Below are 24116 nucleotides of genomic sequence, written 5' to 3'. Positions count from 1 at the left end.
TTTTTTTTTTTTTTTAATTTTTTTTTTTCTGCCATATTTATGGTTTCTGTGCCAACTAACCATAATGAAACACTGATAAAAGACTGAATGAGAAATGTATCTCTTTAAACCAGCACATATAAAAGTGAAACGACCATATCATTTATTTAACGTTTATTCTTATATTGGTCTAATCTGAAATAGTGGTTTCCAGTTTAAACCTGTTTTGTTCAGTTTGTGTAAAAGAAAATAACACTCCCCATAGAAAAAAATAAATAAACAGTTTTGTTTAAATAGTATTTTTGCTTGACACCAGTGTTGATGTGCAAAACACAAATGGTTTGATTATTATTATTATTTTAGTACATCACATTTTAGCAGGAAATGTGATGCATATTTTAAGAAGACATTACAGTAAGCATTAAGGTCTTTTTAAATTGTCTTATTTACAGTTATTCAACTAAATTAAATGTTCTCTATCAAAATGTTTTTAGTTTTATCTGACGTGAAAATTCTACTTTTTATATTATAGCATATTATAAAATTATTCTTAAAAAATGTATTTTATTGACCTACATTAAGTAACATTTTGGCTGAAGTCTAAAGAAAATATATTGATATATTGTCCATATAATAAATGATCCTTTTACTTTGTATTAACATTTTTTTTTCTTTGGGAAAAGATTAATATTAAATAAAAATTGAAAATTTGCACCAAACCATAAATGTAATGTGAGAAAAACTGATAAATTTAGTTCAAAGTGTGGTGTGTGTATATACAGTATATATATATATATATATATATATATATGTATGTTATATATACGTGTTATTTATAACCAGTATTATTTATTTGAGTAATTTTTTGTTATTATTTATTTAGAATTTGTATTTTTATATTTTCAGTTTCCCTTTTAATATCTTTAGTTCTTTTAGTATCATTAATTGATTTTATTTCCATTTTAGTTTTTGTAATTGTAGTAATTTAACATGAACATATTTATTTCATTTAAGGCAGCATTCCGAATTGTATATTTGTTTACTGTTTTTCATCTAACGTCACCTAACATTATAACTTTATTTCAATTAGCAAAATTGATTTTAATAATAGTTTTAGTTAGCAGTAACAACAGAGTTTTGAACCGTGTGATCCAAGAGACTTTATTTGATGTCAGAAAGATCAGATCATTATTTTAAGAAACATGCCACAGAATTATGGGGATGAACAGAAAAGATAAGTTCAACATTTATATATTTACAGTAGCTTCTTAGACTGAACCATGTAACCCCTTACCATCTCTTTTAACAACCATTCACCCATGTGTCAGCAGTGAGTAAACTGTGGGTTTCTAATTTTGATAACTAAATATGTAGATGCTTCTTTCTTTGTCTGAGTTTAAGTCCACTTATAGAAAGATGGCTTTTATTAGCGCACAAAATGTAATTAGTCTGAAAACAAGACAGACAAATATATCCAAGATTAACATCCAAAACAAATATCCTGATTCCAAAAGCACACCGTGTGTTATTTTAGTGTCACACCTTTATTAGAAATAGAAGCCAGGCCGCCAGGCCGCCAGTCTCTACATCCAGTTAAAGCCAAAACCTTAGATACTAACCCATGAAATGACGGCTGAACTCAAATACATACACATCTGTTTACAATCTACTGTATGAAATACAGATTTGGGATGAACCAGGACTATCTTTAGCTGTAGCCGCAAAACAAGACTTACCACACAGTTTAGAAATAACGTCCTTTGCCTAGAATAAAGATGACTGCACTAGTGCTCACTCTACAATATACAACTGACCTCTTGGTGATTTCACTAAAAAAATGTCTTTCTGGCTCCTTCCAAAGGAGAAAACACACAGTCCTCAGAGACGGAGCAGCATGACACAGTCTTGGCCTCCGGCACACGGGCGTCTCTCCAGGAACATGCAGCCCAGGGAAGGCCAGCGCGTGTTAAGCCACCTGCCCCTGCACTCGCAGCCCCAGGTGATGATTCCCAGCCTCAGCCTCACCATTCCCATCGGCGGCATCCAGATGGTGCAGCCACGCTCCAATATGCTGCTCCGAAACGCATCTCTCAACCACAGCGTGGCCCAGATGACAGTCACCATGCTGACGAAGAAGAAAGGGGCCGATGGGAGTCCTGCAGGTGAAGTTCCTCATCGCAGAAATCAGCTGATAGTGTTCACGGAGCCTGCGGTGGAGATGAGCTCTAAGAGCGACGCTTCCTCCGATGAAGACAAGGAGCAGATCCGGGCAGTGGTTCAGGCAGAGCTCATATCAAAAAAGAGGGCGCTTCCCAGTGTTCCCATGACCACCTGGAAGAGTATCTCTCAAAGAAACAACAGAAAGCATTCTCCAAGTCCCAAGAAAGCTCAGCCGGTAGACGCTTCAAGAACATCCATGGATGCTAAGTGTTGAAGGAAAAGTTCGGCCAAAAATTAAAATGTTGTCATTATTTATGCCCACGTGTGTCATTACAAATCTGCATGTTAGGCACAATGTTCAGTTTTGCTCTTTACGCACAATAAGCTTGTGGTCAACATGATCGGAAATGAACTGGGTATTGAGGCAAAATGCAGCCGAATGAACACAAATGCCCCCAAATTCAAGATAAGGGGGCAAAAACTGCCCCTGCACAAATAAACTAAATATATTATGGCTGTAAATGAATGAAAAGTGTTGTTTTTGGCATTATGTTTAGATCTGCTCATATTGTGTCCGATTTCTTAGAGCCTCATAACCAATCACACGTTTCTGTTGAGCTTATGAGTGCAATGGCCAATCGGAGACGTTTAGATTAGTCACCGCTGAAAATGCCAGAGTTTTGTTCAGTGTTTGCATTCACTGACTGAATCAACTTGCCGAATACTCTGATCATAAACAACAAAGTGCAGTACTAGGAGTCTTGATTTTCTAATGCGTAAACAGCAATAAACTAATTCATAAATGGTTCTTAAGCTTATTTTGCCTGCGTAGCCAGACATTTCTTCGAACATTTGGCACAAAAGACAAAACAGATACATTTAATTGGGTAATTAGAAAAATTATTACAAAGTTAATATGCACATGGATATCATTTCCAGAAGGCAAGTATTGCCCCTTACTTGAAAAGTTAAGTTCTGAACCTGTTGTCCAACATGTAAGACATTTCATTGCACTATATTTGAAGATATTCTAATGATATTTGAGAGCTGCATCGAAAGTAAAGATTTTCACTGAATAACGACTTCAAGAGGTCATGAATCAAGAAACCAAATTTTGACATATAAGAGGTCATAAAAACTTCCTGTAAGTTTCAGAAGTCAAAATCTCATTATGAGTCCAAAAACAGCTTTTATTTATTAAGCTGCCAAAACCACTCCGCCCGGGTTTTTATGACTTAATTGACATGAAAACATCAGCACAGTTCAATGCAAACTTCTAGATCTTTGATTCTTTGGCCCGCCCACAGGCAGGAGAAATAATAAAACAGGATTATAGTTTTTCCAGGCTTGCAAACAGCATTTACAGAAAGATATGAACCTAACAGTAATGCCACAAAATGTAAGAGTGTTAAATGCTGTTTATGTGTTAGTGAATTAAGCCTTTTCTACGGATTTGTCCTGGTTGGGATTTCTTCATTTTCCTAAAATGTCTGGGTTTTGGCTTTGTTTTTGTGTTGATGTGCTCTCTACAGTCTCAGAAAGAAAAGGTACAAAAACTATCTCTGGGGCGGTACCCCATTTATGTACTAATATGTACACTTTAGGGACAAATGTATACCTTTAAGGTATTAAAATGCACCTTTTGGGGGTAAATAAGGTACAAAGGTGTAACTTTTGAGAGGTTACTGTCCCAGTGACAGCTTTTGTACCTTTTTTTCTGAGGGTGTGCTGTTCTCATAGATTACATTTACACATATTTGCATTGCTTTGACCGTCTTTCGCTCCTGCCTTCTCTCATTGCCTGATAGGTTGATTATGTACAATGCCTGCACGCTATTGGCCACTACTTTTCAGTCCTTACCTTTAGCAAATATGAAAACATTAGGAAAACAAAGCCAAACCATGGCAAGGATAATGCCTGGGAAAAAGAGGATGCTTGGTCACTGGCTTATCAAGCCAGTGACCGAATGGTCAACTTCACACTGTTCCTGCATGAAAAAATGTCTGTTATTTAAATTGTGATTCAATTAGAAAGCAAGAAAAAAAAAAGTAAGTTATATACTCCTTATAATCACTAGAGCTGTCAATCACTTCGTTTCTGCACTCTCACCAAAACTCCAGTCATAATCAGTGTCGCTGTCTACACTTCGCAGTGAATCTCGTTTACTTCATGTGTTCACTATGTTAGTTATGATGAGAGTGTCACAGTGTGGTGCGGGAAAGAAGCACGTAAACGAGGAAGATACAATAAACAGTCTTTAATACTTCACAGAAGGGTAATCCACAGCAGGGTATAAACACACACCCACCCACCAGGGTAATTCAGACGTATTCCATAGACGAGACCGGACAACCAAACACTGAACAGACTGCAACTTATATGGGGAACGTAAATGAGGATAATTGACATGAAACACCTGAACATGATGACACAATCAAGGGGAGTCAGAAACTAGGTCAAAGAATACGAGGGATGAAAATGAAAACAAACACAAAAGTCCATGAAGTGTGACATTTCGTAGAGAAGGAAGGAGACGGAGTGATGGCAAAAGATTGGTACAGACAAAAGGTTGTTCAAGAGGTTGCCGGATGACCGGGAGGAGGACGATAAACAGAGTCCAGGGTGGTGATGACGGAGGGAGGAGCCAGGGTGACAACAAGAGGGAACTGGAGTAGGAGGAGGAGCCAGGCGGGACCCAGGCCACAGCTATGATGGCGGCCCATGGTGGAGCCGACGGAGGGAGAAGCCATGGTGGAGGAAGGGCTAACGACTCCAGGGGGCTGACCGACGGCATGGAGCAGGTGGTGGAGGAGCCGGAGAGCCAATGAGCCAAGGCGACACTGAGGATCTGGAGGGCCAAGGCGGAGAGGAGGGAGCTAGGAGCCATGGTGGAACCGCTGTGTCGAAGGGCCGAGGCGGAGTCCAGGACTCAGAGGCTGGAGGCGGAGACAAGGGATCCTCCAGCCACGACGCCAATGGAGAGTGTCAGACCCACGGCGAATCCAGCGCACAGATGGTGGGCTGAAGGTGAGCAGAGGGGGTGACAGGAGCCAGCGGTGGTGGCGCTGAAGCGGCAGGAATGACAGGAAGAGGCAGGAAAGGGAGGGTGGGTGGGAATTTATGAGCGACAGTCTCTTTAGGGATGGTGCCCACACACACCACATTGCGACTCCCAATACTGGGAGTGCGGTTGACAGGGGAATGACATCCATGGTCGTTTTAAGATTGGCGGATTGTTCAGGGCACATAGATCATTCTGGGCAGGCAAATAATTCAGGGCAGACAAATGATTCAGGGCAGGCAGAGAGTTCATATGAAGGCAGGAGAAGAGGGGGCATGTCTGCATATATGTCCCCATAACAGTCCATAGAGCGCTGCTCACTCTCAGCCATGATGCAGTGGGCGGAGCTTCCCTCTGCACTCTCGCTGTTCAAGACACTCTCCACTGTGGCGAGCTCTGTTGCTGGCTCTCGCACCTGGTATGACGTTGCGGGCTCTGGTTCCACGGCGATCCTCAGCTCTGTCGCTGTCAATGGCAATGGCTCGTCGATCGTGGCGGGCTCTGGCTCTCCGTCAGCGGTGGGCTCAGGCTTTGGCTCCGCGCAGCGGGGAGATGGTGGGCTGGGCTCTGGGTCCGGAGTGGGGCTGGTGTTGTCCGCGATGTCCACAGTCAGAGGCGGTTCACAGGACACCAGCACCCACTCCACAAAGGTGGCGAAATTCCCCCGAGGACCATCTCCAGACAACCGCGCACTGCACTCGTCGTTCAGGCTGGTCTTGCAGAAAGTGCAGAGGCAGTAGTCTGGGTAGTGGGTAAGGTTGGTGATTTCCACGAATAGTTTTGTATGATCCTCGAGGGAAAGGCTCCTCTGCTCCAGCAGGAGGAGGAAGACGGCAGGATCAATCATAATTAACAAAACAAAATCTGACCAAAGCGAAAAAACTAAATGCAGGGGAACACGCCGCTTAACTTTCGTAAGGGCCGGTCTTCTGTCATGGTGTGGTGCGGGAGAGAAGCACGTAAACGAGGAAGATACAATAAACTTTAATACTTCACAGAAGGGTAATCCACAGCAGGGTAACAGCGCGCGCGCACACTCTCACTCACACACACACACACACACACACACACACACACACACACACCCCCACCCACCCTCTGTAAACGAGGATAATTTACACGAAACACCTGAACATGATGACACAATCAAGGGGAGAAAGAAACTAGGTCAAAGAATACGAGGGATGAAAATGAAAACAAACACAAATGTCCATGAAGTGTGACAGAGAGAGTGCAGAAGTAAAGTTGCATTGGTAAGATCATTGCATTCGTGTGCTCAACAGACATGACGCTGATCACCTCCAGTGCCAGCTGTAGATCTAATGCTACAATCAACACTTTTCACAATTAGTTAACCATAGCAGCTGCGATAGTAAAAATGTAGTATACGTTTTCAAAAGAGTTTCATACGTAATACTTATTTCATATGCAAAGTTGTTACCCAATCATAGCAGTGGGTGTTTACAGTGAAGTCTTAAGAGACACAACCCTTCAGATAGTGTTTCAATCATAGGGTTAAAATCAAAGTAGAAAATAGCCTTTTATTTCTAAATTATGATAGTTTTGGTGTAAACATTATGCTAACATTATAAGTGCAGCTCAGGAAGCATAAAATATTGAAAGAAATGCAATTTGTGACCATTGCATGGTTTTAGGAGACTTGAAATAGAGGACACGAGCTGTATTTATTTTGTCTAACATGCCGTTTTGGACGTGAGCGTGCAGTAAATGATGACAGAGCTTTCATTTTTGGGTCAACTATCCTTTTATGGGTCAGATTTTGGGTACCAGAGAAAATGTCTCAGAACATGATTCAAGTCATTGTACTAAGCTTTGCTGAATAATTTTTGCTCTGTTACAACCTAGTTATGTAGATACATTATGTTCCTGATCTATGTATATTTTCTTTTCTGCCGTCTACGTTTTACGCACACCTAACACACATGCGCATTTGTGTGTGTGTGTGATATGTGGTGTAAAATGAATACATTTTATGACATACAATAAAATAATGTAATTAAGGTGCCAATAAGTCCAACTCTCATTTTCACATTTTATTATGTTACAGCATGGAACCATTTAACTAAGGAGTTTTACACTCATCATCAAGAAAATATATCTATATCCTACTGTAAATCTGAATAGAAATCCCACTGTACAAATGTATGTTTTTATATGCATTTATACTATATTCTATGGCATTGCAGCATATTTTTTCTTTGTTATAGGCTATGTGATGGTCGGTAGAATATTTTTGGCCAGCATTTTAAACGCTCATGCATTTCCAGTAAATAGGCTAGAATGTGGTCAAACCCAGAAGATGAACAGCTCTGGTTGATGGTTCAGTTGTTCTTGTGTTGATTATTTAGATCTGGGAAGATGTCAGTATGGTGTTCCTCCCGTTGTGCTGTATTCAGATAGACAGAGATCTCGTCTGTAATCTTCAGACAGGACAAAGTATTATCCGAAATATAAGAGTAACATGAATTTACATTAAAAGATGGTTTCAAGAGTATGTTGTTGCTTTAGCTATGTTTATTTTAATCGATAAACTATGCACAGAATGCTCATGTGGTCTGTCATAACTGTATCTCAGATTATATGCAAATACATTATCAATGTATGGATTAGCACCTTCATGTTTCTAATAGCATTCATAATTGCAAATGTTATGGTGATTTTCTATAATTTCAGATCAGGAGTACCTCTGTAAAGTCAGCGAATGGCTTTGGTGTTTAAAGGAGAGGACATCTGTTCTTGTTAAACATCATTATCTTCCAGCAGAGGCTAACGAGGTCATACTATTCATTTATGTACAGTATATATAAACAATGCTGGAAAAGGTTTCAGGGTGACGACATGACTATTGACAAAGCCTCCCGATATTTATATCAGACTATCAGGCTTTTTACTTCATTAATAACAACACATTTCTTTACTGTTTTCACTGATTCATAAAATCCATTTTTAAAAGTTACTGTGAATTCTGAATTAATGAATGCATCTCAGTCTGTCACTAGATGTCGCTGTAAACGCGCTGAAATAGACAAGTTACATGAAAATATATATACCCATTCGTGTGTGTGTGTGTGTGTGTGTGTGTGTACCTACTTAACCATATTTTGTGGACACATTTTTACCCAAAAGTGAGCAAAACCTGACAAAATCGCCAAAAACCTCCATTTGGGGGACGTCCTCATTTGTAAAACTGGAATAAAAATAAAGTAAACATAAAACATAAATAAAGTAAAAGTTTTTATGAAATTGTAAAAATGCAGAAAGTTTTCTGTGAGGGGTAGGGGGTGGGGTTCAGTTAAAATGTGTATAGCTGTATATAAAAACAATAGAAGTCTATGTAATGTCCCCAATTAGATAGCTAAGTAAACGTGTGTGTGTGTGTGTATTAAATAGGCTGTATAATGTAAATATATTGGCCTACATTCCACCATTTAGGTTTATGGTTGTGCAACATAATAACATTCGTTATTATTTTCTTAACGATATATATAAAAAAAATCTTACAGAATTTAAGTAAATCTCTCTCTCTCTCATTCATTCAAAATAATAAATAAATAAATAAAATATATAAATAATAATAAATAAACTCAACGCTCAGTGCATTCCCACGCTTTGACACACAGGGCGTCTTATTAGAGAAACTCGACTGGCGCCAAAATGAACCGCCGGAATCCACAGCAACTATTTGTCACAGGTTTGGCTAGGTGTCAGTATTGGCATATGTTTACTGATGTTTATTTAGAATATGCAGGTGTTTTAATAAGACAGTGAGGGTTTATCAGTAAAGCCCCCATATGCCTGAGTTCCAGACGCAGATCCTCAAACGTTGTTTACGTTCTTAACTGAGATGCAGGCCATAGCTCACGCAGGAGGAATGCACAGGAAACGGAACTGGACTTGTCTGTGTGTGTGTGTGTGTGTGTGTGTGTGTGTGTCTGTGTCTGTGTGTGTGTGTGTGTGTGTGAGAGAGTGTGTGTGAGTGTGTGTGTCTCTCTGTGTGTGTGTGTGTGTGTGTGTGTGTGTGTGTCTGTGTCTGTGTGTGTGTGTGTGTGTGTGAGAGAGTGTGTGTGAGTGTGTGTGTCTCTCTGTGTGTGTGTGTGTGTGTGTGTGTGTGTGTGTCTGTGTCTGTGTGTGTGTGTGTGTGTGTGAGAGAGTGTGTGTGAGTGTGTGTGTCTCTGTGTGTGTGTGTGTGTGTGTGTGTGTGTGTGTCCTATCATCTAGCTACCTTCATTGCCCTTCTTAGATATCTGCTAAAAACTGAATAATTTCTTGCAACATTCCAAGAAAGTGAATCCATTTTTCATTGTTTGGAATTCCTCAAACACCTCTGTCACAGGGGGCATAAAAAAAAATCAAAGACATTATAGCTGCTGATAACCTGTGATGCATTTTGCTGTAAGGGTGTGTTCCAAAACACTTTGAACAGTGTCATGTTTAATGGCAGAATGAGGTATAATCATCAGATAAGCATCAATATTACTCACATATAGAGGGTTAGTGATTTGACCAAAAGTATTACAATACGTTCGTCCTGCACGGTTACACCCAAACCACCACCTACTGCATTAGCAACGCTCTAGCAACCACATACAACACCTCAGAAGCCCTCCACAACACCACATTTTGCTCAGGAAAATATCACTCATGTTTTCTTCAAGAAAATAAAAGATTAGGAAATTGGGGAAAGTCATTTTTGCACTTCTATAAAAAGGGATTTGCAGAGGAATCCCTTGTGAAAAAGAAGTACACTATTAAAAAAAGTACTTACGGAAATAATATACATCAAAATAATATACTTAAAGGGATAGTTCACCCAAAAATGAAAAATTCTGTCATTATAGCCTCATGTCGTTTCAAACCTGTAAGACCTTCGCTCATCTTCGGAACACAAATTAAGATATTTTTGATGGAATCTGAGAGCTGTCTGACTCTGCATAGACAGCATCGCAACTGAAATGTTCCCAAGTCCAGAAATGTAGCAAGGAGATCTGTAAAATAATCCATGTGACATCAGTGGTTCATCCGCAATTATACGAAGCTACGAGAATACTTTTTGTGTGCAAAAGAAGAAAAAAAACGACTTTATTCAACAATTCGTCTCCTCCGCATCACCCTGGTGCCATTTTGGAGAATATCAGCTGGAAGTAAACAGCGTATGCTTTTCTGTGTCAGCTGCGTCACACGGATACGCTGTTTCCGTTCAGATCAAATCACAACCACGTAGTAAACAGATCCGGCGTGACACAGATGACACAAAACAGCATACGCTGTTTACGTCCGGCGGATACTCTCCAAAATGGCGCTAGGGTGATGCGGAGGAGACAAATTGCTGAATAAAGTCATTATTTATTTTTTTTCTTTTCCGTATTCTCGTAGCTTCGTATAATTGCGGTTGAACCACTGATGTCACATGGATTATTTTACAGATCTCCTTGCTACGTTTCTGGGCCTGGGAACATTTCAGTTGCGTTGCTGTCTATGCAGGGTCAGACAGCTCTCAGATTCCATCAAAAATATCTTAATTTGTGTTCCGAAGATGAACAAAGGTCTTACGGGTTTGAAACAACATGAGGGTGAGTAATTAATGACAGAATTTTCATTTTTGGGTGAACTATCCCTTTAATGTTTTTAAACACTGTGTTAATGTTAATTGCAGTTAAATGAAAATGTCTTACCGTTTAAACTTATGCAGTAAATAAAATGAAGTTAGACTTGTGCACATCTTTATATGTAATTTAATTAATTTGTGTAAGAAAATGTCCATATTTAAAACTTTATTAACAGTAATCTTTAGCTTCCGCTAACTGTCGTACGCACGTTCACGAGAGTGTGGCGTTCCAGCGGATGGCGTGGGACGTTGCGTAAGCTCCGGTGAGAAGTGACAAATGCGGAAGCGCAGACGAGAAGGTCACTTAAGTGGTCTTTTATTTCACTAATATTATATTATCTGCAGGTACAGTTTCTAAAAAGAAAAATACTTGTATGATTTGAAGTGCACTAAAAGTGCACATCTAATACACTTTGCTCTTCTTTTTCACAAAAGAAAGTAGTTCAAGCCAAAAATAAAAATTCTGGAAATGAAAATGATTCACCCTCATGTTGCTCCAAACCTGACGTTCTTTCTTACGTGGAACACAAAAGAAGATATTTAGTCTTTTTGTCCATTCCATGAAAGTCATTGCTGTCCAAAATAACTCCACTGGGCTTCATTGACTTAAAAAAAAAATGTCTTCAAAATATCTTCATACAATTTTGTATTGCCATACAAGGCTGAACCATCTCTTTAATATGTCACTGATGTGTGTTGTCTTATTATGGGTCTACTGGAATATCATGCGTCCCAATTCAGAAGCTAACTTTCAACAATGACATCATTATTCCTGTAGCATCTTTAACAAATTTTGCATGTCATCTTTGTTGTTCTCCCCCTCTCTCTATTCTCTCTCTCTCTCTCTTCTCCCCCCCTCTCTCTCTCCTCTCTCTCTCTTCTCTCTCTCTCTCTCTTCTTCTCTTTCTCTCTCTCTTTCTCTCTCTCTCTTCTCTCTCTCTCTCTTCTCCCCCCTCTCTCTCCTTCTCTCTCTCTCTATCCCCTCTCTCTCTTCTTCTCCCTCTCTCTCTCTCTCTCTTCTCCCCCCCTCTCTCTCCTCTCTCTCTCTCTCTCTCTCTCTCTCTCTCTCTCTCTCTCTCTCTCTCTCTCTCTCTCTCTCTCTCTCTCTCTCTCTCTCTCTCTCTCTCTCTCTCTCTCTCTCTCTCTCTCTCTCTCTCTCTCTCTCTCTCTCTCTCTCTCTCTCTCTCTCTCTCTCTCTCTCTCTCTCTCTCTCTCTCTCTCTCTCTCTCTCTCTCTCTCTCTCTCTCTCTCTCTCTCTCTCTCTCTCTCTCTCTCTCTCTCTCTCTCTCTCTCTCTCTCTCTCTCTCTCTCTCTCTCTCTCTCTCTCTCTCTCTCTCTCTCTCTCTCTCTCTCTCTCTCTCTCTCTCTCTCTCTTTCCTCTTCCTCTCTCTCTCTATCCCCCCTCTCTCTCTTCTTCTCTCCTCTCTCTCTCTCTCTCTCTCTCTCTTTCTTCTCCTTCTCTCTCTCTATCCCCCCTCTCTCTCTCTTCTTCTCCCTCTCTCTCTTCTCTCTCTCTCTCTCTCTCTCTATTTTCTCTCTCTCTTCCCCCCCCACTCTCTCTCTCTCTTCCCCCCCCCCGCTCTCTCTCCGTGACCAGCTTTGGTCAGGAAAGTCTAATGGAGCATGTAAGGTGTCAAAGTGCAGTGGAGCAGCACATTCCTGAGAGCTTCCGGAGGAATTCCACTGGCGCTTTCAGTTGTTTTGTGTTTGTCAGCGCAGTGCCACATTCTTCCAGCGAGCCACCACACTGAGTGGAAGAGGAAGTGGATAAGGCCACATTGTTAGATTGTGACTGAGACAGAAAAACAGAGAGACCGAGTCTGAGGTGGAGCACGGGTGACCTGAGCAATCATTAACTTATTATAAAGCACAATGATATGTCTCAGGTTAAATCATTTTATAAATGACATTCAACAATTAATCTAATTCTTATTGGCTCTTAGTTAATAAAATTGACATGTAACGTTTTGATCATCTGTCCATGATGTAAGACTTAAAAACATTTACTTTAGTTACTGTTTTATGTTTTTGACCTCAGCCGGACAAACAATCTGTGAGGTGCCGTCGTTTGGTGGACTGTGACATCACTCTGGCATTTCCTGTCCCCCCTGCAGAGACGTTTGAATGTTTAATATTTTTCCAGTTCATAGAAGGGGGGGAAAAAAGTATAAATTTAATAAATAATTTATTTTTTCTGAATATTATTCATAAAAATATGCAGTGTCATGCTTTGCTTGGTTTATTATTTTCAATGCATATCCATGCATTTTAACTATCATGAATAAATAAATAAATAAACAAATAAATAAATTAAATTAAATAAATAAATAATGTTCTGTTCTATTTGAAAAATGATCAGGTCCTATCTGTCATCACGGCACATTTATTTATTTTATTTAGTCATACTATGGGAAAATGCAGATATTAAGAGCATGCAATAGAGCTGGAACAGCAGCTAAGGCGAGAGGTTATTTTCCAGCTGTAACACACTAGTGTACATTTCCAGCGTGTAATAAAATGCCTTCCTCCAGGTCACAATATTTTGCATATTTGAATCAGTGACATTTGTTAAACAGGAGTGTGCTGATATGATTAATGACAGACAGATGAAGCTGTCATTTTCTCCATTGAGGGGGTTTCTTGTTTTATTTGCATATCTTGTGAATGTTATCTCATTATACAATATGTTAAAACAATATCGAGAAGATAAATATTATTGCTCAGACATAAATCTGATCTGATTTGGTAAGACTTTAGTTTAGGGACCGGTTCTCACTATTAACGAGTTGCTTATTAGCATGCATATTACTATATTGGCTGTTTATTAGTACATAATAAAGCACATATTAATGCCTTATTCTGCATGACCATACCAGCAGCAAATTAGGAGGAATTCATTAAGGTTAAATGTCATAGTTAATATATTTAGTTACTAGTGAGAATCAGACCGCCTAGTAAACTATATATATCAAATATATATGTATATATAAAGCAAATCAGCATAGTATACTGATTTCTGAAGGATCATGTGACACTGAAGACTGGAGTAATGATGCTGAAAATACAGCTTTGATCACAGGAATCAATTTATTATATTTTAAAATATATATAAAAATAGAAATTTTAAACTTCACATTACTTTTTTTATGGTATTTTGTTCAAATAAATGCACCCTTGGTGAGCAGAAGAGACTACTAACAAATCTTACCAACCCCAAACTTATATCTTCTTATTTATAATACGCATAATATATAATTTACAATGTGTGTATATATACCGTTTACCGTGATCCACTAAGTATCTCATACAGTACGTCTCCTGATCTCTTACAGAATAGCTTTCTTATTAGTTTGATGTGTGCTACTTCTGCGAAATGTCGCACTGACATATTTTTCAGCTTTGTATCATTGCTAAATCATTGCAGCACCCATGCCATATCCACAATCTGCGGTCCTGAACTTAACTGGATATCCTGCACATGCACTATCACTCTATCAGTCTGCTTTTTCCTCCGGGGGCTTCTGCACTAATGTGGAATGTATCGCTGAACTCATGCAAAACATGCCATTAAACACTATCTCCTGTGACGATGACAGCACACGGACTCCCCTGCGGAAAAAAAGTTTCCTGTTTCTGCGACTCTGACTTGTCCAGAGGGAGTCACTGACATCAGCGGCTGCTCCCTACCTTTCTTTCATTCTTCCCTCCACCTCATTCCAACCTGCAGCCAATCAGGAGACAGGAATGTCTGGACCGTGTGGGATAGGCAGTGTTGCGTCACACCGATGGGCAGAACTTTCGGGAGGATAAATGAAGGCGGGCAGGTTGAGTTGAACACAAGCACCTGTCAGTCTCTCTGTCGAGCTCGGTGGACTGCAGATACTAACTGTACATCACCACTCAAGCGTGTTAAACTCCTGAGAATGGCTTCCTCACTGCGGAACGCTGTCTTTATCACTGTTACACTGTGTGTGCTGCAGCAAGGTAAGACACGTTTACCTTTGACTTCGTTTTCCGCAGCATGTGTGTTCTCTGTGGCTTGACACAATTATTATTTATGAGAGAAACTTCATATAGCATATTAGATTTATTATAAAACGCAGATGTTTTAGCTTAACAGCAATGAGGTTTTACGGAACCCAAATGGAAATTTTGCTTCTCATATTTTTTTAACAATCAGTCCACATATAATGATTATATTGTCCTATAAGACTTCATATTCTCTTGTACTTTATGACCCCACTGATGGATATCTGCTTAACACACAAAGAAAATCACTATGCCTTATTATCTTTACAGATAAGTTCAGCAGATATTACTCAGTGTCATATCTATATGGAGTTATGACCGAGTACTGTATCTGTAGTGTTTGTGTATTCATCAGATTAATACCAAACACACTATTTTAAAAAGGGAATTTGTGCAGTTGGATTAGTAAAAATAACTTTTGGTGGTGTGACCTAATGTATACAGGTCATATAAAACTTGTAAATTTGGATGCTGCTTCATTTTAGGTTGCCAAATGAACATTTTGCGAATAGCTTTAATCATAGCTTCTGTGTTTTCCAGGGATTGGATATCCACTATCCGAACAGTCTGAAGCATCTAGCAATCCACCTGCTCTCAAACGGGTCCGTACCAAACGCTGCTCCTGTAGCAGCTGGTCAGACAACGAGTGCGTCTATTTCTGCCATTTGGACATCATCTGGGTCAACACACCGAAGTGAGTGCGTCTAAGATTATGTAGGGTGAATGTAGGGAATTCAAAAGGACGTCCAGTTTTATCCGAATTCTGATTCTAAAAAAAATCTAGATCCATGACATGTCATCTTAACCAACTGTAGACCCCAAACATATGCATTTATAACACCCTGATTGCATTTGACCACTTGATAATTCTCTGTTAACCCTCTCCTTCTCGTCTCATTACAGTAAGATCGCTCCTTTCGGTCTGGGAAGCCCTCTGTCCCGTCGCCGGCGCTCCACGGGCCGCTGTGAATGCGCCAATCCAGCCGACCGGACCTGCTCCAGTTTCTGTCACAGCAGGTGAGCGCAGACTCTGCAGCTTCCGGCTCCACCCTGAAGATGAAATCAGACAGATACGTGTCCTTTCGTCTGTCGCGGATGCCGTAGGCAGCCATGTGTGACCTGCGGAGATCAGGGCAGCTTGTGTGTATGGGGGGGGGGTTTACCAAGCTCTGATATGCATCCTCTTCTCTGAGATAAAAAGGCAAATAAGGGAGTGAATGAGAAACCTTCTTAATGACTAAAGTAGTTATGAGTCATGCAGGTCACCAAATCAAAGGACAACTATTTTTGGACAAGTTTAATATTATCTGAAGATTCCTGTGGTTGTTCAAGGACAGCATTAGCCCTTGTATTCATCTGTTTTTTTTATGTGGGAAAGACATTTCGATTTGTTTGCCCTTGGTTTTCACGAGCAAGTCACTGAATAAAGTAGATTGAATACCAATTTTATTTTATTTTATTTTACTTTTTATCAAATAAGGGAGTGAATGAGAAACCTTCTTAATGACTAAAGTAGTTATGAGTCATGCAGGTCACCAAATCAAAGGACAACTATTTTTGGACAAGTTTAATATTATCTGAAGATTCCTGTGGTTGTTCAAGGACAGCATTAGCCCTTGTATTCATCTGTTTTTTTATGTGGGAAAGACATTTCGATTTGTTTGCCCTTGGTTTTCACAAGCAAGTCACTGAATAAAGTAGATTGAATACCAATTTTATTTTATTTTATTTTACTTTTTATTTAATTTTATTTAGTTTTATTATTTTTATTTACATTTTTTTATTTAATTTTCTTTTTTTTTCTTTATAATATATATATATATTTTTTTTAAATATATTTTTATTTATTATTATTTTTTATTTTATTTTTCATTTCATTTCATTTTTTTTATTTTATTTTTTTCCCAGTCAAAGGTTGGACACATTTGAATGCCCAAATTGTTAACTAGTGAATTCGGTATATAACCTTATTCTCACATTTTCTTTGCAGTTTGGAAAATCCAGATATGGAGATTGTGACCCAATTTGATGAGCAGCCATATCACATGGACAAAACTAGCGACTACCTACTGTCATCTCTCAGGTAAATCATTTTCTATCAACATAAGCACATTCAGCACATGCTTTTGCTTCAACGAACATAAAATATCCAGCTTTGAGGCTAAACAATGTGTAATTTTCATTTGCAGGAAGGTGGTTGAAGAAAACCTCGTGACAGCCTCACGATCGGCTTCAACCAAGAAGAAATCCAGACTCAGGAATCTCTTGATCAGTTAGAGAGAGAGATGAGGTGACGGAGCGCCTGAACAAACCCAGTCCTGGATGAAGGGGATGTGCCTCGTGAGACAGACAGAGCTGAAGTGCTGAAGAACAAAGCCTCAGTTACATCAGTTCAAGAGGAGCAGAAGCGTCTGTGCGCCAGAGTAAAAGATGATTTAGGTGGTGAAAAGAAGAACAGTTCACCTCCTGCACCAGTGAAATGGTGATATTTCCAAAAACAGAAGAAGTACTGTAAACATAGTTTAATATTACCATCTGAGAAGACATGCAGGTTAGAGTGGAAAAGATGAGAGAAAATAAAAATAGACCCCCTTTACCCTCTGCCTGAAAGACTTTAAATACTGTATAATCTCTATTATTGACACGGAATATTTTATTAATATTTTATTTATTAGGTTTTCTCTGTATCAGAGCTTCATTTTATTATTTATTTATTTATTTATTTATTTAACTTTTATTTGGAAATGAATGTGTCCGATGCTTTCTATGATCAGCATGCTCAAGAAATTGTCTAAATGTTAAAAAAAAACTGAAAAGGAAAAAAAGTTCTAGACATGAGGAATGTTTATCTGTTTTCTTTTTTGTGACTCTACCTTCCCTCCATTTTTCCTCCAGTGAAGCCGGAAGTATTTATTGCATACTTTCAGTGGAGTGTTTTTATTGTTCGGATACCAGGATTATTTATTTATTTATTTATTTAACTTTTATTTGGAAATGAATGTGTCCGATGCTTTCTATGATCAGCATGCTCAAGAAATTGTCTAAATGTTAAAAAAAAACTGAAAAGGAAAAAAAGTTCTAGACATGAGGAATGTTTATCTGTTTTCTTTTTTGTGACTCTACCTTCCCTCCATTTTTCCTCCAGTGAAGCCGGAAGTATTTATTGCATACTTTCAGTGGAGTGTTTTTATTGTTCGGATACCAGCAGGTTTCAGCAGCTCAAAGCTTGCCAGAAAATGCTGTTATTGTTCTCCTAAAGTACAAACGGGCTGCTATTGTCTGCCGGCTCCATTATAGAAACACTGTAGTGATATAAGTAGAGTTCCCAATACTGCCTCAGTTAAGTGCAATCTGTTCATGACTACTTAATTATACATCCAGAGTTTGGACTATTGTCATATATGCATTTAATTATGCTGTACCTGTTCTTGTTTTCTTCCTGTGAAGAAAAGGACTATTGGTTACTCACAGATACTTGAATGTTTAATCTCGACTTGCTAACGTCCAGCGGTCAGTTTGTTAATTTAATTTATTTAATGAAATCTATTTTTGTATTATTGTATCTATTAATAAACAAATAATATACTACCGAATACCAAAGAAGTCTTTGTTGAATTACTTAACAGTTTTTGGTCTTACATGGCCGTTGACTCAATCATGTTCAGATGAGTAAAATAAATATCACATTACACTTCTTGTTAAACATTAAACTCCTCAGCATTATAAATCAGCAGTACATTAGACTTTACAAACCAACAACAAAACCAAATCTAACTCAATCCCATAATGAGCAATGACGAATGCATAATTTGTTTGATCCACTGTGTGGGCTGTAAATGTATGAGCAATACACTTTCGAATATGAAGGCTCTGTGTGCTCTATTAAGTGTTTTCTGGGGTGTGTAAAAAATATGTGTTATTATTAATGTCAGCAAAATCACAAAATCACAATTCTGCATACATAGATATGTTATTGCTCAGCCAACGTCATATTTCATGCTTTAAGATCTCGTTGATAAATGTTCATGTAGAGACGGTGAATTCCACATGTGCATCCCAACAGGTGCACAACATACTTTTCTTAAAAGTCAGCAGAGAGGTTAGCTGTAGGTGAGGCCGAAACATTTGTGCTATTTCTTTTTTAAGCAGTGTTTGACAGTCGTCTGGGATGGTATTTTATCTTGTTAAGATGTGCCGTCTCTTTGTCTACCAGCCCATTCCAGCTGCCCAAATGTTTACTCAACACGCCTGGTTTTGAAATTCTGAGGAACATTTCAGGTGTCCTATATGCAGGAGACAAACTTCAGGTTGGCTTGAGAAAGCCTAGCCTGAAAGTGTAAAGCAGTTGTAAAAGCCTGAAGTTTGAAAATGTAGATAGATTAGATAGATGTTGATAACATGTTTTTAGCATGATTAGCATGTTTTTAACACGATTGGCCTGTTACTAGCTTATGGCTGGCATGATTAGCATGTTGCTAGCATGATTATCCATTAACTTACATGTTGATAACATGATTAGCAAGTAACTAGCATGTTGCTAACATGATTAGTAAGTTTCAAGCATGATTAGCATGATACTAGCATGTTGCTAGCACGATTAACAAGTAACTAGCATGTTGCTAGCATGACTAGCATGCTACTAGAAGGATGTTATCATGATTAGCAAGTAACTAGCATGTTGCTAGCATGATTAGCATGCTACTAGCATGTTGCTAGCATTATTAACAAGTAACTAGCATGTTGCCAGCATGATTAGCATGTTGCTAGCATTATTAGCATGCTACTAGCATGTTGCTAGCATGATTCGTAAGCTGCCAGCATGTTGCAAGCATGATTAGCATGTTGCTAGCATGAATAGCATGCTACTAGCATGTTGCTAGCATGATTAGCATGCTACTAGCATGTTGTTATCATGATTAACAAGTAACTAGCATGTTGTTAGCATGATTAACAAGTAACTAGCATGTTGTCAGCAAGATTAGCATGTTGGTAGCATTATTAGCATGCTTCTAGCATGTTGCTAGCATGATTCGTAAGTTGCTAGCATTGTTGCAAGCATGATTAACATGTTGCTAGCATGATTCGTATGTTGCTAGCATGATTAACAAGTAACTAGCATGTTGCTAGCATGATTAGCAAGTTATTAGTATGTTGCTAGCATGATTAGCATGCTACTACTCCTTCCCTTCCAACCTTTCCTGAAATCCTATTGGCTCCCGCCAGTCCAATTGACAGGCCAATTGTGTGTATGTAAAGTATGCGAATCGCATGCAAATACCAACGAGCTCCAGAGGCAGTATAAAATGCGGTGCACGCGACAATTACGCAGGAGCCTCATTATGTGGGTTAAGTGTTACCTTATATAATTACTATGGGTTACTAAGGAGTAACTTATAGAGCCATCAATTGATTAAATGAGATCAATTACATGAATTGCTGAAAAAAGTTATTACAACATTATAACTACATTACTCTTTTCAAATGAACTATGAATGGATGGAATCCCTATTTACACAATTTCAGGGCATGATTAATTGTGTTAATATGTTTTCTTATTTTTTATATTTTTATGTACTTTCATAAATTTTTATAATGTGAAATTATACTATTTTATAATTATATATATACATATACATATATATATATATATGAACTTGTACATAAAACAATTATTAATGGAGCATGTTTTACCAGAAAAAAGCTATTTTAGTGTTTCTACATTCAAAAATGTAAACGTTTAATATTTAATTAAATGTGTTACTTGCTATTTCTTTGTAATTAATTTGTGAAACTCACTATCTCTAAGTGAAAACTGTTTCTACACCAAATGTTTAAGTGTAATTACAAACATGTCTTCAGCAACAGGAGTGATATATCTAGATGATATTTCAATACAACAAACATAAGTATTTTACACCATTATGTGCAACGAGGCCACAATATCTAGACTGAAACAAACTTTCCTCCCTTCATCTGTCTTTCCTTCTTCAGCAGAGATGAAAGCACCTGCTCACACAGCTCTTCGAGAGTAAACAGCTGACTAAGTGCAAGAAAAAACAGGATGCCGTCTGCACATTCCTTCAGATGCACAGTTATCGAACTACTTGGGAAAAATGGAAAAACAGTGGGAAAACACTCGGTGAGAGGAACTAATGCGGCTGGGACGGAAACTGATTATGATTAAATTGTTGTGGTTGCCATAACACTGTGTGCTTTGTTTGAATCTTTTCCTTAGTGCTCTCTAAGATTTTTTTCTGTGCTGTTCAGGCCATTAGCAGTGGATGCAGGTGCATGTATGTCTGCAGGTTAGCACCAGTTCATTTGAAGGAAGTTGAATCTTTTCTGTTTGCTCATGTTTTATGAATGAATGTATGAATTCTCCATTATGACATAAACATATGTGTGTGACAGGACATCTGAGTTCAGGAGAAATGACGTGTGAGATTACGTAACGTGTGTCTCGTGAAGCTCTGCTCACCCAATGGATGTGGTATTTGAAATGATATGTTGTCTCTTTTTGCTTTTATAAAACGGTTACAGTATATCTGACAAGGTTTCATAAACACAAAGCAATAAAAATGTAATAGTTTGATAACTAGTAATTATTCCACCAATCAATGCAACGTTTGCAAGCTGTGATCCTTGAAGAAAGGATTTGAAGTACATGAAGTAGCTTTTTAATGCCAATAGAGGGTTTGTGTTGGGGGTTAATTAAATGTAACAAATCATGTGAAAATGGATCATCTTTTTATCAAACTTCGGTTATCGCCTTAATCTTTAAAACAACAGAAGATCGTGATCCGCATTTGATAAAAATCCCCTGTGAATTTCAGCGAGTGAATAACAAATGTATACTCCCATGCGTTATGTATTAGGTACATTACGATCTTTGACAGACAGTCATGCTGCCATTTTCTCCTTCTCAGAAAACGATGAAGTAGTCAAAACATCCAGTAGTGTGGGATTTCCAGGAAAGGCATGTACTCCCTGGACCTCTGCATCTTGTAAATACCACCATGTATTGTGCACATTATATTTTGAGACACATTCAGCTGTAGCAAATTCATAACTTTAAAAAATCAAGTTGATAATCAAGCAAAAATAATGGTTTTGATTCACAGAGTTGTTGTTTTTTGTCTCTCATAACAAAAATCTTTTATTTAAACCCATGAAAATGCATATCCTTTTGCGAATAATAATGAAAAATCACTTTTTAAAACAGTCATTCCATGAATACCCGACAGCAAATTTTGACTCATAAAAGTGTCCACCAAATGCATAAATGACAAACTTGCATGACTTTTTTTCGATGAGTTTGCTGCAGTGCATTGTGGGATTGCGTTCTCTGTGAAGGATACATGTAGGGTTGCAAAGGGGTGGAAAACTTCCAGTAAATTTCCCGAAACTTTCCAAAAATCCCTGGAATATTCCCAAAAATATCCTGGAAATTTTCCACCTTTTTGCAACCCTAGAGACATGCAATGCTGCCACGGCCAAAAGACGTGTATCTTAGAAGGATCCTGTTTTGAACCAGAGCTCAACATTCAGCTGTCTGCTCTCTTAAAACCCCAGAACAAGTTTGCAGTTCCCAGACTCTATCATGTCCTGACTTGAGACATATTTGAGAAGAACAGCTCAAGATGCAGATCACGGTCACTCCTGTGTTGTGGCACACGTACAGCAGATAGCCTAAAGTGATACGTATTGACATCTTTCCACGGTCGAAAGCCTCTCCTGTCTGAATGACGACCGCCCTTTTGCACTGACATCAGTCATCATGAAGTGCTTTGAGTGTCTAGTCGAATCCCATATCTGCTCCTCTCTACCTGACACCCTGCACCCTTTCTAGTTTGCTTAACGGTCTGACAGATCCAGTGATGATGCCTTCACTCTGCCCTGAAACACCTAGTGGGAAGAGACACCTATGTGCGGATGCTGTTTATTGATTACAGCTCTGCATTCAACACCATAATCCCTTCCAAATTTGCAGCCAAAACTAAAGAATCTGAGACTTAGGTAACTTGATCATGGACTTTCTGACTGGCAGACCTCAGGTGGTCAGAATTGCCAGACACACATCCTCCTCGCTCACACTCAGCACTGGTGCCCCACAGGGATGTGTACTCAGCCCTCTCTGGTACTCACTATTTATTTGCTGACAATGCAACCATCCTAGGACTCATCACCAATGGTGACGAGACATCATACAGAGATGAGGTCTGTGCACTCTCAGAATGGTGTGCTGACAATGATCTCTTTCTAAACATCAGCAAGACCATTGAGATGATTGTGGACTACAGGAAGTAACAGAGAGGTGGTCACATCCCCATTCAAAACAATGGGGTGGAAGAAGAGAGAGTCAGGAGCTATAAGTTCATAGGTGTCTACATCTTTCCTGGAACCTCTACTCAGACACCATGATGAGAACAGCCCATCAGCGTCTCGACTTCCTGCGGAGGCTGAAGAGGTTTGGCATCTCCTCTGACCTCATGTCAAACTTCTACCGTTGCACCATATAGAGCATTCTGACCGGCTGCATCACTGTATGGTATGTAATGTTGTTTACCTGGTCTTAGGTTGAATGTTGTAGCAATCGAGACCGGTCTTGGTTTTTTAAAGGTCTTGGTCTTGTCTCGGTCTCGACTAAAAGGACATGGGATTTTATTTCAAGACTGGTCAAGACCACAACTGCAGAGATATAACTGAATTGCCGCTCCCTATACGCAGAGTACGCAGTACTTTTCCATTTCTCTTCCTTCTTTTTCTTCTTTTTCTATGTTTCTCAATCTTCAATTCGTCTCAGCGAATTTAACTATCTAGATGAATCATTACTGAATGCTATTGCTTAGATACTAGTAAATTAAATAACTCAATCAAAATAATGATAGGTAAATTAGAATGGTGAGCGATGGCTAAAAATTCTCGAATATGATTCTCTAACGATCGTGGGCCTTGTTTAAGGGCTAATAATATTATTGCTGTTTCCATGCCTGACCAATGTCCACTTGAACAGCTGCTGGATCCTTGTGCGTCCGAGTATTCTGTTACGGAGCTGACGAGACGAGAGACGTGCGGATCCATCTGCAAGGCTTTATTTAAAGACATGGTCAACACAGGCAAGAGTCAGACAATGGCAGAGAGGTATATAGAGGGCAAGACTGAAGAGTAATCCGAAACACAGGCGATGGTCCGGGCGAGGGGTAAACAGTATCCGAACAGGTCGAGACGAGAGGGGTAATCCAAGACAGGCGATATACTTC

The 24116-nt window shown here is 38.9% G+C and overlaps 2 protein-coding genes across 2 annotated transcripts in view; both read left to right on the top strand.

Moving 5' to 3' along the window:
• hivep3a (HIVEP zinc finger 3a) overlaps positions 1–2722 on the top strand; it is a 20821-nt gene extending 18099 nt beyond the window's left edge. The window contains exon 6 of the mRNA XM_016286485.1: positions 1841–2722. Within this exon, the coding sequence (XP_016141971.1) occupies positions 1841–2413 (573 nt within the window). The 3' untranslated portion in view covers positions 2414–2722. The remainder of the gene's footprint in view (positions 1–1840) is intronic.
• An 11603-nt stretch (positions 2723–14325) lies between these two features.
• Positions 14326–17498, top strand: LOC107595907 (endothelin-2-like). The gene is made up of 5 exons (XM_016286498.1): positions 14326–14811; positions 15397–15550; positions 15760–15873; positions 16847–16939; positions 17046–17498. Exons 1-5 carry the CDS (start codon positions 14613–14615, stop codon positions 17131–17133), a joined length of 648 nt encoding a protein of 215 aa, XP_016141984.1. The 5' UTR covers positions 14326–14612; the 3' UTR covers positions 17134–17498.
• Positions 17499–24116: the final 6618 nt, after the last annotated feature.

Source organism: Sinocyclocheilus grahami, unplaced genomic scaffold (assembly GCF_001515645.1).
Source record: "Sinocyclocheilus grahami isolate Dianchi unplaced genomic scaffold, SAMN03320097.WGS_v1.1 scaffold210.1, whole genome shotgun sequence".
In the NCBI taxonomy this organism is placed as follows: Eukaryota; Metazoa; Chordata; class Actinopteri; order Cypriniformes; family Cyprinidae; genus Sinocyclocheilus; species Sinocyclocheilus grahami.
The sequence above is the reverse complement of the archived record's forward strand: the minus strand, read 5'-3'. Positions and strand labels throughout refer to the sequence as shown.

What these genes read in the sequence shown, in the direction of transcription:
- LOC107595907 (XM_016286498.1), top strand. Translation starts at nt 14,613, where the DNA reads ATGGGCAGAACTTTCGGGAGGATAAATGAAGGCGGGCAGGTTGAGTTG. An exon ending in ACTGTGTGTGCTGCAGCAAG is followed by an intron (nt 14,812 to 15,396) that starts GTAAGACACGTT and finishes TGTGTTTTCCAG; the next exon opens with GGATTGGATATCCACTATCC. An exon ending in TACCTACTGTCATCTCTCAG is followed by an intron (nt 16,940 to 17,045) that starts GTAAATCATTTT and finishes TTTCATTTGCAG; the next exon opens with GAAGGTGGTTGAAGAAAACC.